General features: G+C 59.5%; 1 protein-coding gene across 1 annotated transcript; it reads right to left on the bottom strand.

Moving 5' to 3' along the window:
- Window positions 1-5,623: 5,623 nt before the first annotated feature.
- Window positions 5,624-22,780, bottom strand: LOC111153106 (chondroitin sulfate proteoglycan 4). Its single transcript, XM_022511893.1, has 10 exons — window positions 22,751-22,780; window positions 21,633-21,815; window positions 16,637-20,176; window positions 14,890-15,372; window positions 14,343-14,519; window positions 12,471-12,669; window positions 12,248-12,382; window positions 11,955-12,121; window positions 7,755-7,938; window positions 5,624-7,458 (listed from the first exon to the last, which is right to left on the bottom strand). Exons 1-10 carry the CDS (start codon window positions 22,778-22,780, stop codon window positions 5,624-5,626), a joined length of 6,933 nt encoding a protein of 2,310 aa, XP_022367601.1.
- Between the last annotated feature and the right edge of the window lie 257 nt (window positions 22,781-23,037).

The following is a 23,037-nucleotide window of genomic DNA, read 5'->3' as shown; positions in this document are numbered from 1 at the left end:
TTTGTTCTGGGGCCAGAAGGGACAGTGAGCAGTCCAGCCTCCCTCGCTTCCCACCCCTGCAGGACAGGACAGAGTGCTGTGGGAGGCCCATGCCCTCCTTCTTGACCAGGCCTGCATTGTGGCCTGATGGCCAGCTTCTTTCCCCTTCCTCTGCTGGCTGCTGCGGCTCTACTGTGCGGGAGACCCAATGCCCTGACTGGGGGCTTTGGCTGGACCCCTCCTTTTGTCCCTCCCTCTACAGGTGGAACCCAGATGGGTGGGGAGGGAAGGACTAGCTGGACTGCAGAAGGTGGGGTGGCAGGGGGTTGCTGTATGTTCCAGGAGCCTGTCTTGGGAGGTAAGGGTGGAAGTGGGCTTCTTCTGCAGACCCTCCCCACTGATCAGACCTGGCTATTGGCCTCGTCCTCCTCTGCTCCCCTCTTGTCCTCAGTGAAGGCTCCTGAGCAGGAACCCCCACAACAGAACCCTGTCCCCCCAAAATCTGCAGAGGATATAGGGACTTGAGTTGAAAGACAAAACTCTGGAACTTGATCATGGGGTCTGACTTCTTTCTAGCTCTGCCATTGACTTACCATGGTCTTGACCTTGTCCCTGCCTCTCTGAGCTGTTTCTCCATTTGGAGGTGGAGGGGTAGGACACAAGTTAATGTGTCTTTACTATTTGTTAAAATGCAGAGTCTGTTTCAGCTGATCTGGGGTGAGGCCTGAGAGCCCTCATTTTTTCTTTTTCTTTTTTGAAGATTTTATTTTTAAGTAATCTCTCCACTCAACGTGGGGCTCAAACTGCCAACCCTGAGACCAAGAGTCTCACGCTCTCCTGTCTGAGCCGGCTAGGTGTCCCCGGAGTTCTTATTTCTAATAAGCTCCCGAATGCTTCTGGTCCTTCAGGTCCATGGACCGCACTTTGAGTGACAAAGACTTAGCCCATCCAGCTTGGGCCTCCAGGACCCAGAGACGGGGTCGCCTGAGCCCTCTGTGAGCTTACAAGGCATCCAGAGGAAGCCCTGGCATTAGCTTGAGGCTTCACGCTAACAGAGTTGGCAGTGCCCAGGTTGAGGGGCATGGCAGCTCCTTGAAAAGTCCCTTCTTGGCCACTGGTTGATCTAACCAAGGGTTACTTTTGTCTTCAGGGGGTCTTAGGACATCTGCCTTGTGAAGGAACACAGTGCAACCACCCACCAGTTATCCACTGAGGAGGTGGCATCTCTCTCTCTCTCTCTTTTTTTTTTTTTTTTAAAGAGAGCATGTGCATGAGGAGGGGAGGGACAGAGGAAGAGAGAGAGAGAGAGAATTTATCCACGCTGGGCTTAGAGCTTGACTCGGGGCTCGATCTCACCACCCCAAGATCATGACCTGAGCCAAAATCAAGAGCTGGATGCTTAACCACCTGAGCCACTCAGGCGCCCCCAGGGAGCTGGCATCCTTAGTGAGGACAGCAGCTATCAGTTGAATACTGTACCTCATGACACTGAGAAGGGCAGTGTGACTGGGGGTAGCTGGGCACACTCAGTGTTAGCAGCTGCATGGCTGCCCCTTCCATGGAAAGACCCCACGCTCTCTCAGGAAAGAAGGAAGCAGGCAGAGCCGGCTGCCTGCCCGCTCTGGGCTTCCCCTCTGCAGCCTGTTGGCACGCCTGGGTTAGGAGGCATGTCATGGTGCGGTAGTTACTCATTGGCATGTCTGGGACTCTTCAGGAAGGGCTGGGTGGATCCCTATGGGCATCTCCCACAGCATTTTTGGCCCCAAATGCCCTTGCCCACTAATCCCAGTGGAGACCAGACAGAGACGGTGTGAACTCCGAGCCAACCTCGGGTAGGAGAGGGGCTGTGGAGAGAGGGCTCCAGCAGGGCTGGTTCCCATCCTGGCTCCTGCCATTTGCCAGGGCCTCCTCATGTGGTGTGGCAAGGAACGGAAACCCAACCAGAGCACTCCGGGGGCTGCCCAGGTACCTCCATTCCTTTAAGAACATGAATCTAGGGGCGCCTGGGTGGGTCAGTGGGTTAAAGCCTCTGCCTTTGGCTCAGGTCATGATCCCTGGGTCCTGGGATTGAGCCCCACATCGGACTCTCTGCTCAGCGGGGAGCCTTTTTCCTCCTTCTCTCTCTCTCTGCCTGCCTCTCTGCCTACTTGTGATCTCTCTCTGTCAAATAAATAAATAAAATCTTAAAAAAAAAAAAATCCTGAATCGTCAGGGCCTAGAGAAAGATGCCAGCACCTGGCCATTCCTGTCCCAGTCGGAAGACAAAGTGGAGTGGGGGCAGGGCAGGGAGGTCCATGTCTCTGCTTCCTACTGGGGGATGATGGTTCCAGCCCGAGCAGCTCCACTTAAAGGGCCAGCTCCTAGCACTAGGAGAGGGGCTCAGAGGGAGCCCCTTCTTTAGCATCTAAGTGGCTAAAGCATTTAAGGTGGTGGGTAGGACTTCCATGCTGGGGACCCCAAGAACTGGGCCCTCTGGCCATCCCTACCCCGTTCCCCACACACCCTCTCCTGCTGTGGTTCTGCTTCCTGGCTCTGCTGATGTCAGTCTGGGCCTCTGGATCGTCAGGGAGTCCCAGCCCTTGGTTCCCCATGGGCAGCTCTGAGGCCTGTAGGAGGGCCCACAAGTGCAGAGTACTTCTCTCCCAAGTCTGTGTGTGCGCCTGTATGGACGTACAGGCATACGGATTACGTGGGCAGGCATTTATGTTGGCGGGGTGCGTCTGAAAGTCTAAAGGTACATAGCCATGTGCATAAGTGCACTGTGTGTGTGTGTGTGTAAAGAAGAGGGTCAGAGTGCTCCCACACATTCCTAAACACCTGTGCCCAGGTTGGCTTCTATCTCAGTGCCTGGGAGGAGCTGCCTTCTTAAAGTAAGGGGATAGTGAGTTATTTTGCAAAGTGGATAACAATCCCTTTAAGCCTTGGGGGCCTGTCTGAAATCTGCAAGGGATTTACTTAAATGGAGGCCCCACATTTAGAGTGGGTTCCAGATTCGGTGTTCCAGTGAAAGACCTTCTCCCAGGTCCTCATGGAGCCCTGTGCGCAATGCCCTGGGTGCTGGCCCCCTGGTCAGCAGAGGCTTAAAGGAGCTGGAGCAGTGTCAGCCTGTGCCAGCTCCCTGTGGGGGCAGGACAGGCTGGGCTGAGCGAACAGAGAGGGTGTCGTCAGTCCTGGGAGGGGCGGGAAATAGGAGATGAGGCCAGATCCTGCCTGGCGGGTCTGTCACCCTTGTCTTGGGTTACACTCCCAGGGAAACTGGTCGCCCTGGGTGGAGTCTGGCGTCAGATATGAGGGCCCTGAGGATCTGGCCCCAAGCTCTAGGAAGAGGCAGGGCACAGTGCCTGGGGTGTGGCATGGAGACTCCCTTGGCAGGGCCCCTTGTATGAGGCTGGTCCAAGGGGTGCCAGAGAGACTAGGCTGTAGAAGGAAGCCAGCTTGGGATTTGAAACTCCTGCTGGAGAGGGGTCTGTGTGGGGGTCCCTGTGGGGGTCCCATCTACGGGCCTCGGACAGGCTCTTCTGTGTGGCAAGAAGAGTTGGCTTGGCCTTGGGCTCTGGTCCACTCTAGTGCTGCCTGGCTGTGTGTGACTAGATAGCCCTCTCTGATTCTCAGCCTGCCCTTGGTCCCCTGGGGGCCCTTTCAGCACTGATAGTCCAGGATTCCAGGTGACCTGCCCACATCTTGAGAGTGAAGGAGGATCTGGGGAATGTCGGGATGGGAAGGGGATGCTAAGAGGCATCTTGGCAGGGTGGTCTGGGGACAGCACAGTGGGGAGGAGGGAGTTTCCTTTCTTGCCCTAGTTTCTGATTCAGATGTTCCCAATATGGAGACACAAGGAAGGGGTGCTTCTGGTCCCCAGACACCGGTCAGCTGGCTGGGGCTCTCCACCCCGTCTGACTGTGCTGAGGCCCTGGGCTCCAACGTCCCAGATCCTGCACCTCCCACACTGTGTTTCCTTTGAGGACGTCCACTTACTGCCAGGCAGCATCACCTGGGATCCAGAATCTGTCCTCATTGCCCATAACTCTCAAAAGGGAGAGGGGCAGGGGTCGTGACTCCCGAGCAGCTCATAGAGGGTCTTCTGGAGACCCTGTATCTCAGATACGTCTCTAACCAGAGGATGGCCTCTCAGGGCAGCTCGCTTTTCAGAATCCTTGCTGCTTACCCTGCCTTCGAGAAGGGGCACCCTCGGTCTTCTTGTTGGGGGGTGGAGACCAACAGAAATGTTCCTTGAGAAAATCTCCAGGGAACCAAGGGAAGGCACCAGTGGCAGTCCCTTCATTTCCCCCGCAGCACCAGGTCCCAGCCTTGGGATCCCTATGTAACCCCCTCAGTCTCCTGACCTTTGCTGTTCCAACCACTTGAGAGGTAGGTGGAGAAGAACAAGGTTGTGGAGGCCAAAACTCAGGCTAAGACATCTATGGCTGGGACGTTTAATACATCTCCTGATTTCAAAGTTTCTTTGAGCTCCATGGAGGGGGCCTAGTCTCTACTAAACCAAAGGGCTTTGGTCCCATCCCACAAAGACTGGCCCACCTGCCTACACAGGTGGGGGCAGAGGAGATCTGAAAGGCCCCTGGAGGTGGACATTGAGGGCTCACATGGCCCTGTCCAGCCTGCTGGCTGAGGCCTGGTGGGATGGCCTGCCCCAGAGGAGTGCAGTCCGGTTTGGACAAGGGCCCAGTGCATGGTCAGACACACAACATACATCTGTCCAGAACCTCCACAACACCATTTATCCAGGCCCCATGGAGTTGAGTGTCCTCAACTGCTCACCCCCAGTCCTTGGGGGAGCACAGGCATTGTAGTGACCTCTGGCCTGAGACCCGCATACTCCCCAGCCCAGCCAGGCCCGGGGCCACAGACACACACTGCCTACCTCGCCCTCAGCCTGTCAAGGTCGGGCTTCGGGTATGAGCTGGCCTCAGACCTTCCTCCCTCCCAAACTCTCAGTAGCTCAGAGCTCAGTCTGGGCGAGCTCGACACTGTGTTAAATAGCTTCCTTGCAATCCCCCTTAAATAAACCCATCCCCAGAGCAACCCACCCCATCTTGTTCCCTGAATGTATTATTCTACTGGCTTATGTCTCCTAGAGAGTGGAGGGGCTCCCTCCTCCTGCCCTCTGCTCCAGGGAATACCATCTCCCTAAAAAACCAGGGGAAAAAGTTTTCCTGTCAGCTCTGGGCAGAGACAAAGGGAGGCCTGGCTTGGAGTGGAAAAGCCAGGAATCCCCATCTGTCTCCCCAGCCCTCTCCTCTCCTTGCCCTCTCAGCAGTCTGGGTCAGCTGTGACTTACCCAAGATCACAGACCCAGGATCCAGAGTCCTGACATATCTAGGAGGTCACTCTGGTTTTGACAGCCCAAACTAGCTCCAGGGCAGGGGGACTGACTCCAAGCTTGCCTCTGACCTTGGCCCGCCCCCTTGCAGTTCTCCAGGCATGGAGAAAGCTGGGGGGATTCCACTTCTTGACTCCGCTTGGTCCCGGACCCCTGGGACCTCCTCCCAGCACCCTCCACACCAGATGTCCCCAGGTGTCTCTGGCTCTGGGGATACTCAGACAGCACCAGGACATGGGAGCAATGGGGCCGGGGCCTGAGCAAACCTGTCCCTGGCCTGATCAGCATCTGGGCCCAGGCCTGGGCTCACACCCAGTACTGGCCGTTCTTGAGAGCAGGGTTGGGTGTCCGGCAGAACTGCAGCAGCTCTGGGTCAGGCTGGCCCCCCGGTGGGGGCCCCTGGCTGGGCACTGCTGTGAGTGGGATGGCTTGGCCCGGCTCTACCTTGCGGAAGGTCTCGTTGTCGCCCGCTAGGCCATTGCGGGGCTTGGCAGTCAGGACCTGGACGTCGTGCTTGCCCGTCTTGTTGCGTTTGCGGAGGTAGAAGAGCAGAGGAAGGATGAGTGCCAGGAGCAGGAGGACCAGACACACGGGGATGATGACGCTGAACATGTTGGCCTCCAGGAAGCCCAGGAAGCCCCCGCTGGCCACGGTGGGCACGGGGCTGGAGGCGAACGTGCCTGGCTCCCCCTTGGGGGTGCTGCTCTCTGGTTTCATTGCTTCGGTCTGAGCAGGCTCGGGGAGACTGAGCAGGGCCACGCTGTAGGGTCGGGCCGCATCGTAAGGCTCAGTGTCAAAGTCCAGTGTGGCCACAGCGGGGGGGACGCCCCGTGCCCACAGCTCCAGAATGAGACTGTCGCCCATGGGGCCAGGGGACCGGCCCTCTGGCTTGCCCACTTCCAGCCCCAGCCTTCCGTCCTCAAGGTCCTGCTGGGTGAATTGCTCCACAAGCTGGCCATCGCTGGGCTCCGTCCTGGCCCGGGGCACGCGTACCACGCGGCCATGCTGGGGTCCCGCCAGGAGTCGGAAATGGGGCACACTGCCCGTGCGGTTGGCCAGCTCTCCAGCATCGAGGACGGTGGAGTCCAAGCGCAGGGTAGCCCCCTGGGGCCATGGCCCACCAGCCCCCACATGCAGCAGAGCCCTGACAGTGACGTTCACCGTGGCAGACGCGTTGGCCCCTCGGGCCAGCGCCAGGATGCCGAAGTGGTCGCGAGAGGAGGAGAAGTTGGTGAAGGCGAAGACCACCTCCCCCTGGTCTACCTGGAGCTGGCTGAAGGAGGCAGCGGGCTGCCCAGCCACCAGCAGCTGCCCGAACCGGGGCCGCCGGGTGAGGCGGTAGGCGGCGTCCGGCTCGTCCCGATCTGACACCACACGCAGCTGCTGTCGGCTCAGGGAGGAGCGCCCCACAGCCTGAGGCACCTCCAGGGGCGCCCGCAGCTGCACCTCGATGGCCGATGGCAGGACGTCCACAGCCAGGGACATGGGCACGGGAGGGCTGGCCCCGTCGGATGCGCTCAGCTGCAGGATGCCAGCCACGCTGCTCCCATTGGCCACGAAGGCCAGGCGCCCAGCGTCCACGTCGGCCTGCGTGAAGCGGGTCACCGGCCCCGGGCCGGCCCCCACCAGACTCAGGAAGCCATTGAGGGGCGCCCGCTGCACCTCATACTCAATCTCCCCAGGCGCTGAGTCCGGGTCCACCACACTGAGCTGGGCCCGGGAGACCGGCGCGCGGGAGCCCCGGGTGAGCCGGAGTGGCACGGACGCCTGGGGCCGCGGTGGCCGCTCGTTCACATCCCGCACAGTGATGGTAAAGGCCTCTGAGGTCTGGGGTCCTGACACGGAGGCCCCCGCTGGCCCCTGGAGGTGGGCGCGGAAGCGGAAGCCGTCCTGCTGAGTGCCCCCGCCCCCGTGGGCATAGGCCAGCTGCCCTGCGGCCAGCTCGGACTGCAGGAAGTGGGGCCGGCCGGCGTGGAGGGGCTCCTCGGCCACCAGCAGCTGGCCCCGGGTGGGGAACTGTGTGATCTGGAAGAGCACGTCATGCTCTGGGCGCTGGGGTGACGGGATGCTGGCCAGGAGGTTGGAGGCATCAAGGGTGGCCGTGGTGATCTCGGCCCGCTGGCCTTCGGGGACCCAGAGACCTAGGGGTGGGATGTAGGCTATGAAGGTCCTGTCCACTGAAGAAAGACCTCAGAGCCTCAGACCAGGACCCCCAAGGCAAGGTTGTGCCTTTTCCCTCAGACCAGGTACCCCAGGGTGGGGCTCAGGGGCCCCTGGAGGATAAGGATCATGTCTCCTCTCTGACCTCAAAATGTCCCCACCTGCTCACCCTCCCTTAACTTCCCAGATCCTGGGAACTGACGAGGGAGCTGCTGACCCCGGCCTTGTGTCCCCTGCTTTCTGGACTTGCCCAGCGTCCCCCCATCATACAGTTCACCTTTGTTCCTCCAGAGGCGGCTGGGGCGCTGGGGACAGGCAGCCTCGAAGGACACAGACACAACAAGGGTGGCAGCCACATCCAGGGCAGGGGGTGATGACAGCTGGAGCTCCAGGGTGTCGTGGACCTCCCAGAAGGGCTCAGGAGGCATCTCGTGTTCATACAGAACATTCCCAGCATACACCTGGGGAGGGACCCCATTTTGGGATGAGAGGCAGGTTGAGCCCGTGGTGCCTGGGAGCCCCTTGCAGTCTCCTTGATGAGCCCCTGGTGCCCAGCCTCACTGTCGACTCTCCTGGTTCTCCCCGGCTCCATGTCTGTGACCTGTGCTCTCCCTCACTAGCTCAGTGGATCACGATCGGTAGTCATGCGGCAGTGAGGACACTGGATCTAGAGCCTGATGCCTTGTGAATCTGGGCTCTGCTTCCTCAGGCCAATCACCTCCTCTCTCTGAGCCCGCAAGAAAAGCAGTATTTGAACGCTTCTCTCTCAGCAGCTGGTCCTTCCACTTCTGCCCTGGGTCCCTGCCCCTCTTCCCCACCGAGGACACCAGTTTCACCAGCTCCCTCCTTTCTCCTATGGCAAAAACTTCCCCCCAAAAATAGAACATTCCCATCATTACTCAACCATGTTATTCTCTCTTCCGTCTTTTTTTCTTTTAAAGATTTATTTATTTATTTATTTTTGAGAGAGAGCAAAAGCACGTGCGTGCGTAGGGGAGAGGGGCAGAGGGAGAAACTCCAGCAAGCCCTACGCTATGCACAGAGCCCAGTGCAGGGCTCAATCTCATGATCCTGAGATCACCACTGGAGCTGAAATCTACTTGGGTGCTTAACTGACCGCACCCAGCCCCCCAGCCACCTCCTCTCTTCCCTCTTAAAGAAAAGACCCGCGACTTCACTTTTTCCACCAACATGTGTCACCCCTCTCCACATTTTGCTCTCCTTTACAGCAAAACTCCAAAAAGAATAGTCTAGAACCTGCTCTATGCTGTCCTGAGTGCAGGCTACACAGGCCTTTGCTCCCGTCCTCACCGAGGGTACCCACTATGTCTGTGTTGTGAGACCCGACGGTGGGTTCATGGGCCTCATGGTGTTTACCTGCTTGGCACGCGGCACTGGACATCATTGTGCATTCCTTCCTCTAAGATCCGTTGGCTTCCAGCATGGCCCCCTCTCATGTTTTCCTCCTGTCTCGTTAGCTGCTCCTTCGCAGACTCCATGATCCCCCCTCTTCTCCTCGATGCCTATAGCATGGCCTCTAGAGTCTCCTCTATCTACAGGCACATCTCACGTGTTGTCCCAGGTCAGCTCTGTGGGTGACCCCCTTACTTCTGTCTCCAGCCCGGACTGCTCTCTCACAAACTCCAGACTCACATATCCACTTGCTTCCTGACAGTTCCGTGAGGATGTCTAAGGATCAGCTCAGAGCTGGCCTGGACTAGACAGCCTCCCGACCTGCACCCCTCTCCTAGTCCTCCTGCTTCTCATGATGGCAGCTCTGTTCTTGCCGTGGAGTTGTCCCTGACTCCTCCCTCTCTCACACGCCATCACTTCTGGCCTGGATTATCGCCATAGCTTCCCGTGTTCCAGCTTTGACCGCTGATCCCTGCCCTCCAGCTGTTCTGAACACCGAAGCCAGAGCGAGACTTTTCCTATGTAGGGTTACTGTCCTTCTTGTTCAGATAATACAGTGGCTTCTCCTCAGACCACAAAGACCCCACTCTGACCCCACTCCCACCACACCTGCTGTTCTCCAGGCCTGTCTGCCTGGTAAACACCCAGGGATAGTCCTCACTTCCATGAAGAAGTGTGCTCCTTTCTTCCCCCTGCTAATCCAAACGTGTTCTCTGGTCTTATCTCTTGTTTTCCTCTTTTAGGGGAGGGGAATCTATTTCCTTCTCAGAAAAACAGGGCTTGTGCAATACTGAGATGGAAACTGGCATCCCAGCGTGTGGGAGACTCTTGGACAGGGTAGTGATGAACTGGAGAGCAGTGCCCCATCTAATAGGGGAGCCAGCCACACGCTAAAGGGGGGTCACCTCAGTTCTAAAGGGGGAGCAGAGCCCCAGTGAAATGGGTGGTTGCTCCTCAGCTGATTGCTGTAGGAGGGAACAGAACCTTTTAAGAAACTGGAAATCAGGGGCACCTGGGTGGCTCAGTCAGTTGAGCATCTGCCTTCGGCTCAGCTAAGGTCATGACCTTGGGGTCCTAGGATCAAGCCCCGCATTGGGCTCTCTGCTCAGGAGGAAACCTGCTTCCCCCTCTCTCTCCGCCTGTCTCTCTGCCTACTTATGATCTCTCTCTCTCTGTCAAATAAACAAATAAAATCTTAAAATGAAAAAAAAAAGAAAAGAAACGAAACTGGAAGTCAGGGACGCCTGGGTGGCTCAGGTGGTTAAGCATCCGCCTTTAGCTTAGGTCATGATCTCCGGGTTAGGCTCCCTGCTCAGTGGGGAGTCTGCTTCTCCCTCTGCCCCTCCCCTCTACTTGCACACACGTACTCTCTCTTAAATGAATCAATAAAACCTTAAAAAAAAAAAACAAAACCCAAAACTGGAAATCAGGCTTTTGAGTGTGTGTGTGTGTTTGTTTAAAATCCCTCAAAAGTTGTATGTTGACCATTAATTTTAAAATATTAAATGCCTTGTGCACGCCAAATAAAACACATCTGTGGTCCAGATGTGGCCCTCAAGGACTGTCAGCTGTGACCTCTGGTCCAGGCTGAAGGGTGGCAGGAAGCAGAGACCCCCCCAGGAGTGGCCTGGGAGGATGGAAGCCTGCAGGAGGGAGGTGTGCCATTGGGGGTGGCAAATCACAGGCAAGATGGGGAGGGGCCTCTCAGCTCTGAGAGCAAGTGGTATCCTCTGGTGAGAGAAATCTTGCACTGACAGTCAGAAGCCATATTCCTCGTTTTGCCTCTCACTTGACGCACGCTCTGAATAGTCACCTGATCTCCGTAAGCCTCAGTTTCCTTATCTGCAGAACGGGACACCTAATCCTTGCCCCACCCAACTCAGTATTGCAGGACAGTGGTGCTGTCAAGACAAGACCCAGTCCTGCCCTGCCCCTGCCCCAAAGCCAGGAAAAAGTCTCTGCCACGAAGCCTCTTCCCCGGCTTCCCTGGGTGGCACTGCCAGCCTGGCCCCCTGGCGGCCATTCACAGTCATTGCATGTACTGCCGGCGGGTGGCGAAAGCGCTGTGGGTGGGGGTGGGACCCTGAAGGCCTGGTCCTCTTCCCTCCTATTTCCTGGGCATCCAATGACAGCGGCTCCCTGGGAACCAGGGTGCTCAGCGGTTGCAACCGCCAGCCTGCTGAATATCTTATCGTGGGAAGGAGATCTGGGCAGAAGCCAGGACTTCATGAGAACAGAAAACCTGGGCCCCGGGGGATGCTGACATGAGAGACCTTTTGCCGTGTATCCCTTGTGAGAACTACCTCTTTCCCCCCATGCCTGAAAGTTCCCCACCTGCTCTGCTTTTGGAGAGAGCCAAGGCTGCCAGCATTCACAGTAAGTACCTCCTGCACTTGGAAGGGGTGTTAATTTAAGTGATGTCTGCTGTCCCCCATCCCCGCCCACCCAACCCCCCCACCACCAGTTAGCACAGAGCCCTGCACTCCCAGCAACCTAGCAGTAGACCTCTTCCCATGGCTATGAGTTCTAGTGTTTAACTGGTGGCCTCTGGCGTGCTCTGGAACAACTAGGCCCTGAAGAGAGATGGCAGCTTCGCTCCCACTTCACCCTCCTTGGCTGTCTTCTGTCCACTCACGCCCCCGGGACCCACTCTGCTTCTTGCTGGCTCCAGACCTCAGCCCCAGGCTCCCACCTCTCAGGAGCCCAGCAGCTGCCTTCATCTCAAACTCCACGCCTAAACCAAGCATGGCCCCTCACTAGCCACAGGGGATATGTTCGCGTCCCTGACTCAGAGCACCCTCTCCAGCTCCTGAGGTCCAACCACAGCTTCCTTCTGGAAGCCGTGCCCCAGGACCCTAGCCTTGCTCTGGGCTGAGATCTCTCCCATCTCTGCCTACCGGACTGGTGGCTCCTGGAGGGCAAGGCAGGCTCAGCCTGGGGTGTGGTGGGGCCAGAGAGTGCCTGGGGTCCATAATGTGGGAGTGGTGCCCAGGTGTATGGGCAGATTGGGCCCCCTGGGGCTGAATGGAGTCTGCGTGGTGGCTGTAGAGAGCTGGGCCCTTACCTCGGCTTGGGTGAAGTTCGCCAGGGTCTCCCTGGTGCTGCCGTGCTGGGCGTGGAACAGCCGGCCCAGTCGGGGCCCCTGCACCACCCGGTAGAGCAGGTGCTGGGGGTCAGTGCCCTCACTGGAGCTGGCTCTCAGGCTCTGGCTGCTGAGCGGCTGGACCGACCCTGCGAGAGGCACAAGGGGCCTGTTAGCTGTGGACCAGAGCCAGGGCGAGGTCTGCGATGGCTGGCAAGGCAGAGACCCCGGCGTGTCACCTGGCCTACAAGGCATGCTGTGCGTGGCAGACCCACCTGGGCACACTGTCAGCGTTCGGCTGCCCTCCAGGGAGAGGAGCAGCTGCTTCTGGGCCATCACGCGGAAGAAGTGTCCAGAGGAGGTGTGCTCCCCGTCGGAGAGGCTGAAGCGGAAGCCGCCATCCAGGGCTCCTGCGGGTGGGGGTGGAGTTGGGTCTCGCTGGCCCATGGTGGCTCCCCATCCTCAGGGCATCACCCCCCTGCCTCCCCGAGTACCCACCTCCGTGAGAGAACAGCACGAGCCCGCCATCCAGCTGGGCCTGGGTGAAGCTGTGGACCTCGGTGCCTGGCGCTGCCCGCAGCACCACCCGCCCGTTGCTGGGCTGCTCGATGGTGTAGACCAGGTCCTCCGGTCCTGAGTCGCTGTCTGTGCCCCTAAGGGCCTCCGGAGGGAAGGGCACCGTGGCCCCCTCCCACATCTGGGGACACAAGCCTATGAGGTTTCTGTCCTCTCCATGCTCTCCTGCCAGACTCCTCCCTGGCCCTGAGGCCATCACCCTCAGGCTGTAGCTCACAGCCCCCCCCCCCCACCACCGGTGATGCTGGGCTCTGCCTCACAAAGTAGGAATCCTACTTGGCTGTTCCATGTCACCCCAGGGCCCAGAGTCTCTTCTCTCTGCCCTAATCCTGCTTGTCCTGCAAGGCCAGCTCCTGTCCCCGACCTCAGGAAGCCCCCAGTTCTTCCCCTCACCAAGTTCTCTCCCTTCAGAGCCCCCCAGCCCTGACTGACGGAGCCACTATCTTTCCCTGGTCCTGTCTCATCCGCAGGGCCGGGGCCTCCCTTTAGACCCTCCATAGTGAGTCTGGGCATGTGCTGGACACACTACGGGAATGGTGATTTTACTTCCCCAGGAGGTTTATAAATGGGCTCCCCTTCCAGGTGAAGGGAGGGCATGGGAGGCACGGAGGCCAGAGAGGCTGAGGGTTGGCTTCTGTCCTGTGGCTCGTGGCTCAGAAGTGGCACTGCAACGAGGGCTCAGGTATTTTCAGGGCAGTTATGAGGCCCCACCAGATGGGGGAGGGCTGTGGGCAGCCGCTCCCCATGCTCAGAGCGAAGAGGAGCCCCCCTCAGCCTCCTGCCTGGCAGATCCATTTCTGGGATCTTGTTATGTGACCCCAGCTGGGTAAGCAACTTGGGCAGTCTCGGGGAGGGGCTCCCTTACCTAGAAAACGAGCCCTCTGGGATTGCAGGGCACCTTCTCCGAGCCCCAGGCTAACCCCAGATGAGCTCTGGAAGGGGGGGGACCAAAGTATGGAGGTGGGGCTTTAGCGTCGGGGTCCTGACGCAAACATGGTGGACAGCGTCACCTGGTGGCCAAGAGGCCACACAGCACCACCTGCCTGCGGTTCCAGGGCAGCCCATACCCTGTACCCCCACTGCTCTGCAGGCCTCCCCACCGCTGGACCGCTCCCCACAGGTACATCCTCTACCATCAAAGGTGTCCTGTGCCTCACATCACAGACAGCCCAAGTCAGCTCTCTTCTGAATCCTTCCTTGACTCCTGTTAACTCTAGAAGCCAGCATCAAGGCCATCCACTATCTTGTGTGATCTTAGCCAAGCCATGCCCTTTCTGTTCCACCAATAACTGCTTCTGTGACCATGGAGAGATGTTATGACCTGCCTGTGCCTCAGCTCTGACCTCTGCTGAGTGAGGGCACCACTGTTCTGCAGGGACGTAAGGGGCAGGAGTTCAGGAAGCCAAGTCGTGGCCTTCACCGGTCATGGGTAGAAGGGAGGAGCTTAACCCCTCTCCCCCTGGAGTCCACCCTTAAGGGCTAGAAAGAACATTCTTCAGGAGTTCTGGTCCTGAGCCTTAGAAAAACCCTCCTGTTGAGGGCGAGTCCAGGGAAGATCAGGGCCAAGGATGGCCATTCCCAAGGCCGCTTACAGCACTTAAAAGTGTTCAATAACGAAGGCTTATACCTGTGTTCTGTTTTCAGTGCCATGACTCTTCTCTCTTCCCAACAAACTAGTGAGGCATGTGGCATGGCCCCCATTTCAGAGAAGGAAGCTGAGGCTCAGCGAGGGGGTGCTACGTGCTGGGCCTCTCTTTGGGAAGGAAGTAGAAGGGGATCCCAGGCTGCTCTCACCTTCAGGCCTGTGTTGGTGGTGAGGATGGGGGGCTGGTCGTTGACGGGCAGGATGGTGACGGTGAAGGCCACAGGATGGCTCTGGCGGTCCACCTCTGAGGCATTGGCCACCAGGACGAAGCTGTCTGTCAGCGTCTCACTCCCGTCGTGCACATAATGGATCAGCTGCTGTTCCACCTGCAGGCAGGCCCATGGCGGATGGTCAGGCGCCAGCCAGCCTGGGAGCTGCGTGAGTCTCGAGCCCAGCACCCTTCTTGCCCTGCCTTCAGGTGTCAGGGGAGACTGGCTCCTCAGAGCTTCAGCTCCTGCAGGTGGCAATGGGGACAGCCATTCCTCCCAGAGAAAAGGATGGAAGGAGTAAAGGAAACAGGACAGGCACTTCCCTATGGCCAGAGAGGGAGGACTGACGTCAGGTATCTCTCACAGAGGGGTCCACACGTGGGGACTGCCTGCGTTCTCTTGGCGCCCAGACAGGGAGTGCCTGCGGCTTCCCCTGCTCCGCCCGCAGGGCCGGGCTGCGTGCCCAGGGCCTCCCCAACAGCTGTACCTCTTTCCAGGAGAAGGCTCCAAGGGTCCCCTCCTGAGGACCGTCCTCTCTGCGCAGGGCCCCGTGCTGGGGTGGCTCCAGCACCTGCAGCTTGAGGCCAGGCAGTGCGGGGAAGTAAGGCCCCAGCACGCGGACCAGCGGAGGGCCCAGGGTGCGGGTGCCGCCCTCAGGGACGCTGAAGTTGTGCGTCTCCAGCGGGATGGCAGCAGGCAGCACCTCCAGCTCCACACGGACACCCTCCAGGGGTGCACCCAGGCCTGAGGACACATCCAGGGAGAAGGCGTCGCTCCAAGCCTCCGGGCGGGAGTGCAGGTACAGGACCCTGCCAGCGTCCACCGCCTCCTGTGAAAAGCTCTGCACTGGGTCCAAGCTGGGCGACCCGGCCGCTGAGGCACTGGGGGACAGCATCACCAGGTAGCCGGCCCGCGGCGGGGTCTTCACTGAGAACACGATGTCTGCGGGCGCCACTGCCTCCTGGGCTGCCTGGTGGACAGAGGGTCGGGGGGAAGCTATTGTGGTCCCTAGGTGGCCAGAACAGGCTCAGTCTCCACACCCCTCGTGAGCCCCCGACTCCTTAACACACAGACACACACTCAGGTTCACACACACGACACCCAGACATGTAGCTGGTTGGGGCGGGGGGGACTGCACCCTTTCACAATGCCTCCTCCCCACCCAGTCCCATGCTCACACAGCCTCGGAGACACACACTCCCTAAGAGATGTATACAATCACACGCCTCCAGAGTTAGTGACACAGACGTACAATATCACCACACACTGACGTGTGGACACAGACACACAGGTACATCTCACACATGCACACACCTGCCCCGCTATCGCTTCTCTCCACCACCAGAGGGCGCGCCATCCTTTCCACAGACCACAGGCTTCACGGAGCGTGAAGACCCAGGTCCCACCCAAGGGCTACTGTGTGATGGTCCAGCTACAAAAGACCACACGCCAACCCCCAACTCACATTCCTGGTCCTGTGCCTTTGCCTGGAATACTGCCTGCATTCCAGAATTCTGTTCTCTCTACCCAGACTACTGTCCCCTCGTCCCCTGCTACTGAAACCCCAGGGCCTTCAAAGCCTGTCTCAAATGCTGTCTCCTTCAGGGCAAAGCCTTTCTGATGCCGGACATCTTTAGTCACAGTCTGCGCTGAAATCCAGACAGCTGGAGCCACAGAGGGCTCAGAAATCGGCAGTGTGGCAGAGAGGGCAAGGACCAGGCCTGAGGGCACACAGCAGGTCTGTAGGCCTGCTGGAAGGCCTGCGGTTGCCCTGTGAGGTTCCTGGATGGTCAGCAGCTCCCTCCAGGTCCTGAGGCCTGGGGTGGGGTCTGGGGAAGAGAGCTGAGGACACGGGAGCCTGGAGATCATATAGGTCTGTCTTCAAGGCCTCCAGTCCTCATAGTCTGTACCATGAAGATCCCCCCAGGGAACTTATTAGAATGCAGGTTCTCGGGCTCCACCTCAGAGATGCCACGGTGTGGGTGGGGCCCAGGAATCTGCGTGGTTAGCGCAGCACGTCCGTGTGTGCACCCAACACGTGGAGGCACACACAGCTCATGGGCAGACACACACGCTACCCCACAATCTCTGAGGCACGCCCCTGGGCACATGTACAGGTGCATACCCAAAGCTCAGACAGACACCCAGCCCCAGGGACACAGGCGTGTCCCTGAACATCCAAGCACACCGGGCATGAAGGCTTGCCAGAAGGGCCCCCTAAACCGGTCCTTTACCTCCAGCTGATCCTTTCTGATCTCAGCCGCCTCCCCCTGGAAGACATAGATCTTTTTGTGCTGGATCAGACGCAGTGGGGCCAGTGGCCCGTCTAGAGCAATGGTCACTTGCAAGGTGGCATCTGTGTGCACCGGCCCTGCCTCCACGGAGAAGGCCAGGGTGTCTCGAGGGCTGAGGCTGCCATTGTGGCTGTAGAGAAGGGCCCCATCCAGCAGGTCTTGCTGGGAGAAGGCCGTGGCAGGCTGGCCGGCCCGGAGCAGCTGCCCCCAGTGTGGGCCGTCTGTGACATGGTAGTGGACCTCATCCCCACTGCGGATGTCGAGGTTGGTGTCCAGCTGGAGCACAGCAGTGTCGATGGTGCCCTGGCCTCCTTGAGGGACCACGAGGCTGGAGACATTGGCCACGCGGAGGTAGGGCTCTGAGGCCTGCACTTCGAGCAGCGCAGTGGCCTGGTGCCGCCCGTCGGACACCTGCAGCTGGATCCAGCCACGATCGGCCCCCGAGTGCACAAACAGAACCCGCTTCTTCCTGAGGTCCTCCTGGGTGAAGCGGTAGATGGGCCGTGTGGGCTCATCCACGGCCACGATGCTGCCGAAGAGAAGGTCCTTGCGGGTCAGCACCAGCTGAGTGTCTGCAAAGCCGGAGTCGGCATCACTGAAGGCCACGTCATCTGTTGTTAGCAGCCGCCGGCCACCCCGGGCCACGTGGAAGATACGGCTGATGGTCTGCACGGGAGCATGGTCGTTTATGGGCTGGATGGCCACGCGGAAGACGCCCCGCACCTCCTCCCAGGCCATGCCCCCGCTGCCGTCACCCTGGCGCATTGCCACGAAGGGAATGTCGTCTTCTGTGGTCTCGGAGTTGTCATGCTGGTAGACCAGCCGGCCCTGCAACAGGTCCTCATTGGTGAAGGACGTCACCATGGTGGCCTTGTCCTGCGCCCCCCTCCAAACCAGCCTTCCATGGCGGGGTCGCTCCATGACCTCGTAGAGATAGCTGGCGCTGTTGAGACTCTTGACGAAGAGGTGGTCAGCGGAGAGAATGCCCTCGCCGCCCTCCGGCACTGAGAGGAGGATGTTGGTCAGGACGGGAGCGTCTGGGTCACCGCCAATGTGGATGGGGAAGGTGTAGAGTGGGGAGAAGTGCGGTGGAGCTGTGACACGGAAGTGGAAGGTGTCTTCGACTGTCTCTGAGGTGCGTGCCGTGGCCCCATAGGTCACCCAGCCAGCCTGCAGGTCATCCTGGGTGAAGCTCTGCCCTTCTGACAGCCGTGTGCCCTGTAGCCGCAGGTTGCCCTTCCTGGGGGCCTGGACCACCTCATAGTGGAAGGTGGTGGGGCTGGGGCCTGCCTCTTCCTCCAGGGTGGCCTCCAGGTGGGCCGTGGTGAGCACCTCCTGCTGGGTGTTCTGAGTGTGCAGGGGCTCCAGCCGCAGCAGCCACACCGTGGCTCTCTGGATTGTCACTGGGAAGGACAGATTGCTCAGGGTCTCCTGGCCCACCTGCACCTCCAGGGCCAGGTTCTCCACGGTGTCCTCGGTGCGATGCTGCGGGTCAGTGCTCAGGTATCTCACGCGGCCGTGCTCCACATCCCGCTGGTGGAAGGCCTGCGTGGCCCGCCACTCGGCCCCCTCCGCCCCACCTGCCCCCTGCTTCTGCAGCTCCCCAAACTGCAGGGCCTCTGTGACTCGGAACAGGATGCTCACATCCTGCCCCACGGCATTGGTCTCCACCGACAGGTTGGTGGAAGAGATAGGGGCCGCGGAACCCTGGGCCAGGAGCAGCCCTGTGTTGTGGAGTATCTGAACCGTTGGCCGGACTGCCACCACCTTCAGGGTGGCGGGAGGGCTGGCCTGCAGCCCGTCGCTGACCCGGAATGTCAGGTCCTGGGCGGGTCCACTTCGGTGGACATAGACGAGGCTGCCGGCCTCTAGCTCCCGGCAGGAGAACTCCGTTGCTGGCTCCCCGGGCTGGTCTCGGCGCTCCACGGGGAGGCCGGTGGGGGTGCCAAGGAGTTGGAAGGTGAGGCCCTCGCAGGCAGAGTCTGGGTCGTAAGCCTGGAAAACTTCGGGCCCCAGTGGCTTCTGTGTGTGCTCCAGGATCACCATGAGGCTGCCGTGTGGGAAGATGATACGGGGTGGGTCATTGATGGGATTTATCTGGATGGGCAGGATGTAGGTTTGGCCCCTCCGAAGGCAGGTGGGCACGGGCACCCTGGCGGTCACGGACACCTCCAGCATCAGCTGGTCAGAGGTATCCTCAGAGCTATCGTGAACAAAGCGGACCTTGCGGTTCACCACGTCCAGGAGGGTGAACATTTTCCGTGCCTGGGCCCCGGGGATGTCCAGCTCGAGCTCGCCGTGGCGTGCCCCACGGCTCACACTGAATAGCACCTGGGATTTGCGCAGCTCGGCCTCGCTCAGGTCCAGCGTGGGCTGCACGTGCCGCCACTCAAGCCAGGCCGCACCCCCCTCGGCCACCAGCAGTGGGCTGATGGTCAGCAGCTGGGTGAAATTGGCAAAGACAGGCGGCAGCCCCGGTTCAGGCACGCAGGGCTCAGGCAGCTCCACGGCGGGCCAAGCCTCAGGTGCCAGCGTGGAGAAAGCTTCGTACGGGCCATAGGCGTCCTCCTCGTACTCGTCTTCCTCCAGCCTGCAGCCGGCTGTCATGCTGCGCGTCAGCAAGGCGTCCCGGAGCCCCTGCCTCTGGCCGTTGATGCTGAGATCCTCCACGCAGCCCAGCAGGGAGATGTTGACGGTCCCCGGGGCCAGGCCCAGGCGGTGTTCCTGGAGATGGCGAGAGGCCTCAGCGTCCAGCCCCCCGAGGAGGAGATTGCCACGTGGGTCCAGATGGCTGAGGACCCCGCGGTTGGAAGTCCGTGTGGGGTACTGGTCCACGGAAATCTCCAGCTGGTGAGCGTCCACATGGACGCTGACCTCATGGGGTTGCCCGTCGGCCACAGGCACGCTGTTGTGAAGCAGTACCGTGCCCTGGCCCTTCTCCACCACAGCCCGCAGGTGGCCCTCAAAGATGTCCACGTAGAGGAAGTCCTCATGCTGGCCCCCCGCCTGGAAGGCCAGGGGCGCCTGCTGGCTCCGAGTGGTGAGGATAAACTCCAGGGTGCCTTCCTCCCGAGTGCTCCAGGCCGGGAAGGCAGCCAGGGAGTGGGGTCCAGAGAAGCCCAGGGCCATGCTGTCATCCGCAGAAAACTCTTCAGCGCAGCCCTCATGCACGCCCGGGGTCAGTGGTCGGAGCAGGTTGCGGCCATTGAGGGTGGCAGTGTGGAGGCAACCCCTCAGGGGCCGGCTAGCCCCCCTCAGGTAGGACAGGCTAAGGCTCCCGGGGCCCCCCAGGAAGATCCCATAGGGGACCTCCAGGGGAGCTCCCAGGATGGGGGCTGAGGCGTTCAGGAACCCATCGACGGACAGCAAGGCCTCGCTGTCTGAAACGGTCAGCTGCACAGTGTGGACGGCAGAGTCGCTCAGCAGGGTCCCAGCTGGCGTCTGCAGCCTTAGCTCCTCCTGGCCCAGGGCGAGTGTGACCTGGGGAAAGATGGAGGGATGGGAGTGGGGGCCACATCCTGAGGGCATCTGCTTCTACTGTAAGAACACAGTGGGCCTGCCACAGCAGAGTCCCCACACTGGAGGTGCTGGGACAGGGGATTCTCAGGCCGCCTCGGTCTCCTTCCTGCCACCCCCTTACTCATCCCCCAGACTCTCACCGAAGCGATCTCTGAGCCACGTCTAGATGGGCTCTGGGGTCCCTGCTGGGAACCAGAGAACTGCCATATAGCAAGATGCTTTTCTAGAGATTCAGTCTGCATTTTTCACTCTCCCCAACCTTCCTAGGGGGGCGAGCAGCCAGAAAATCACCTTAGTATCCAGAAGATTCGCCCCTGGAATAACAGGCACCTGAGAATCCCCAGAACACCCTGGGACCACTGGGGCAGCCAGGCTCACTGCTCAGGGACGGGGAGCCCAATTCCAGGTGCTCTCTGTGTTGAAGGTTACATAAAGCAAAGCTCCTGGATCCGGGGTGAGGGATCCTTGGGGAGAGGAGAGCACAGATCTGTCTCGATGTCATTGGCACCAGAACTGGATCTGGTGTGGTGTTCTCATGACTGGATGGTAGAGTGGGTGGTGGCAGAGTGTGGAAACTGGAAGAGCTGAGCACTAAGAACTGTGGCCTTGGGAGTCCGAGTACGGAGCCCCTCCACAGGGCTGAGGCACCCCTGTACTTGGCAGAGAGGGAAAACATCAGCCCCAGCGCTGTACCCGGCCTTCGCTCAACAGTGACACCTTGTGGCAGTGAGAAACAATGGCAGTAGCAGGTGAACTGAAGACCAGTCCTAGTCCTCTCCCCGCTGGAGTGTGGAAGCAGAGGGCTTTCCCAAATTTGGACTAAGATCTCAAGTTCTCAAACTCTTCATGGTTAAGGGGGAGCCTCGAGAGAGAGAGCCAGAAGACTCCTTGCTAATAAAGCTGGTTGGTGACTGGACGAAATGGGAAAAGGGAGAAGCCTTGCTGTATAGGGTTTGTCCATCATGGACAGACAACTGAACAGCTGGGTGACTGGTGCTAGGCAGGGGAATTCCTAGAGTTGCCAGTCCCAGGAGAAGGCACCCAGCCCAGGGGAGTGCCAGGGGACACGCTGAGATGGGGACAGGGCAGGACTACGGGAGGCGGGGGCGGGGCAGGGCCAGGCCAAGGGCTTGTGGTGAGCCAGGGTCTGGCGGCGAGAGACCAGAGACCGCCAGCTGGCCCGGACTGCAGGCCCGCAGTGAGGGTAAGGGCCAGCCAGGGGCTGCGGTGGGAAGAGTGGGTGGAGGGCTTCAGGCACAGCCAGTTCACGAGGGAGTCACACTTATGGCAATGCTGTTGTTTACCTCGCACTGGGGACCTAGAGACCCTGGGGCTAAGGTGAATCATACAAGGTCACCCAGCTGGCTGGGGTCCATTCGGGGCTAGAGCAGGAGGCCGGGAGGGAGACGGCACTGACCTCTAGGTATCCAGAGCGGAGCTGCAGGAGGAGGTGGTCAGCCTGGCCTGCCGCCAGGAGAAGCAGGGCTTCGGGCTGAAAAGTGGAGAACTGTAGCCAGAGGTCTACATCGGTCAGAGCTGTGGCCGTGGGCACCTCCAGATGGTTCTCACCGAAGAAGGAGGCTGCGTGAGAGAGAGAGAGCTGGGGTCAAAGTGCAGACTCTTGCCTGGAAGGGGTGGGGGCTGCAGAGGATGAGTAGGTTGTGGGGAGGGAGTCCAGGCTGGTGCGGCTTTGTGGTTCTGTGTGGCCCATCACCTGCTTAGTCCCGGGGCCAGAAGACACAGCCTCTCCTTGTGTCCAGCCCAGACCTTGGCTCCAAAGGAGCTCAGACCCATTCCAAGCAACTCAGGTTTCCTCCTTAGAGGTTCCTGGGGCCGGGGACCTCTGCCAGCTCTGACTGTCTTCCCCTGGCCTTGAGAGGATTCTCCATCCTGGGTCTAGTCCTTCTCGAGCCTAAAGGAAAACCATCCTTAACCGGGTCATCAGGCCTAATGGTTGTAGACTCTGGAAATGGACTTCCAGGGGAACCATCCCTACCCCACACTGGTCCCTGCTCAAATTCCTTCTCCTAAATGCCCTGTGCTTTGGCTCTTGGGCAACACTTTCCATGCATGTCCTCCCACCGTGGTGCTCAGACAGGCCGCCCACCCATCCCCGCTTCTCTCTTGGGCCACGCTCCCAGATGTCTTCAGGCATGGGGGTAGTAGCTTGTCGGCCTGAGTCCACCAAGGAGCAAAGGCTCTGAGGCCAGATGGAGACCATGTGCAGTGCTGGACCCCAAATGGCCCCAAACTTCCTGCATGGCCCTATATTGCTTCCTGCTGCAGATCTGATGATAGTCCCTGGTGAGCAGTCAGATCCGGCCCTATTGTTTCCACCTCAGCTAGGGAGCCACTGATGACTAAAGCTGACCTCTCTGAGCCTGGGTCTATGGCTAAAGACAGGGCCTTGGGGGGCTGAAGGTTTGCTGAGCAGGACAGAGCGCCCAGGTCCACATGGCCCGAGCAGGTTGTATCTGTGGTTTCCCAAGGCTGGTGGGTGCTGTGGGGGGCCCCTTTGGTCCCTCACTAGGATACCTCATCTTTTAAAGCCTCCACCGCCTCCATGTAGTGTCCCAAAATTAGCCTCCTTTGACCTCCAACCAGCTGCAACAATTTCTGGTTTATTCTTTTTGCAGAGATTAGGGCCAAATATAACTTTGACTCTGTCCCCCAGAGGTCCAGGGCTAGGGAAGGGGGTGGGGAGACAGAAATGGTTTAAAAAAGCTATTCACCTCTGTGGGGCTTCCCTTAAGTCCTGTGTGACTGAGTAAAGGGATAGTCTGGCACCAGACACAATATGTGTTGGTTCCTGACCTGATGGG

Source organism: Enhydra lutris, unplaced genomic scaffold (genome assembly GCF_002288905.1).
Source record: "Enhydra lutris kenyoni isolate GAN:26980312 unplaced genomic scaffold, ASM228890v2 scaffoldscaffold31, whole genome shotgun sequence".
Taxonomy (NCBI): domain Eukaryota; kingdom Metazoa; phylum Chordata; class Mammalia; order Carnivora; family Mustelidae; genus Enhydra; species Enhydra lutris.
The sequence above is the reverse complement of the archived record's forward strand: the minus strand, read 5'-3'. Positions and strand labels throughout refer to the sequence as shown.

Bases quoted from the DNA above. Each gene is read 5' to 3' on its own strand.
- LOC111153106 (XM_022511893.1), bottom strand. From the start codon at position 22,780: ATGGAGGCGGTGGAGGCTTTAAAAGATGAG. The intron at 20,177-21,632 runs GTCAGTGCCGTC...ATCTTTCCCCAG, and splicing joins TCCGCTCTGGATACCTAGAG to GTCACACTCGCCCTGGGCCA. The intron at 12,383-12,470 runs GTGGGTACTCGG...CCCCACCCGCAG, and splicing joins CGTGCTGTTCTCTCACGGAG to GAGCCCTGGATGGCGGCTTC.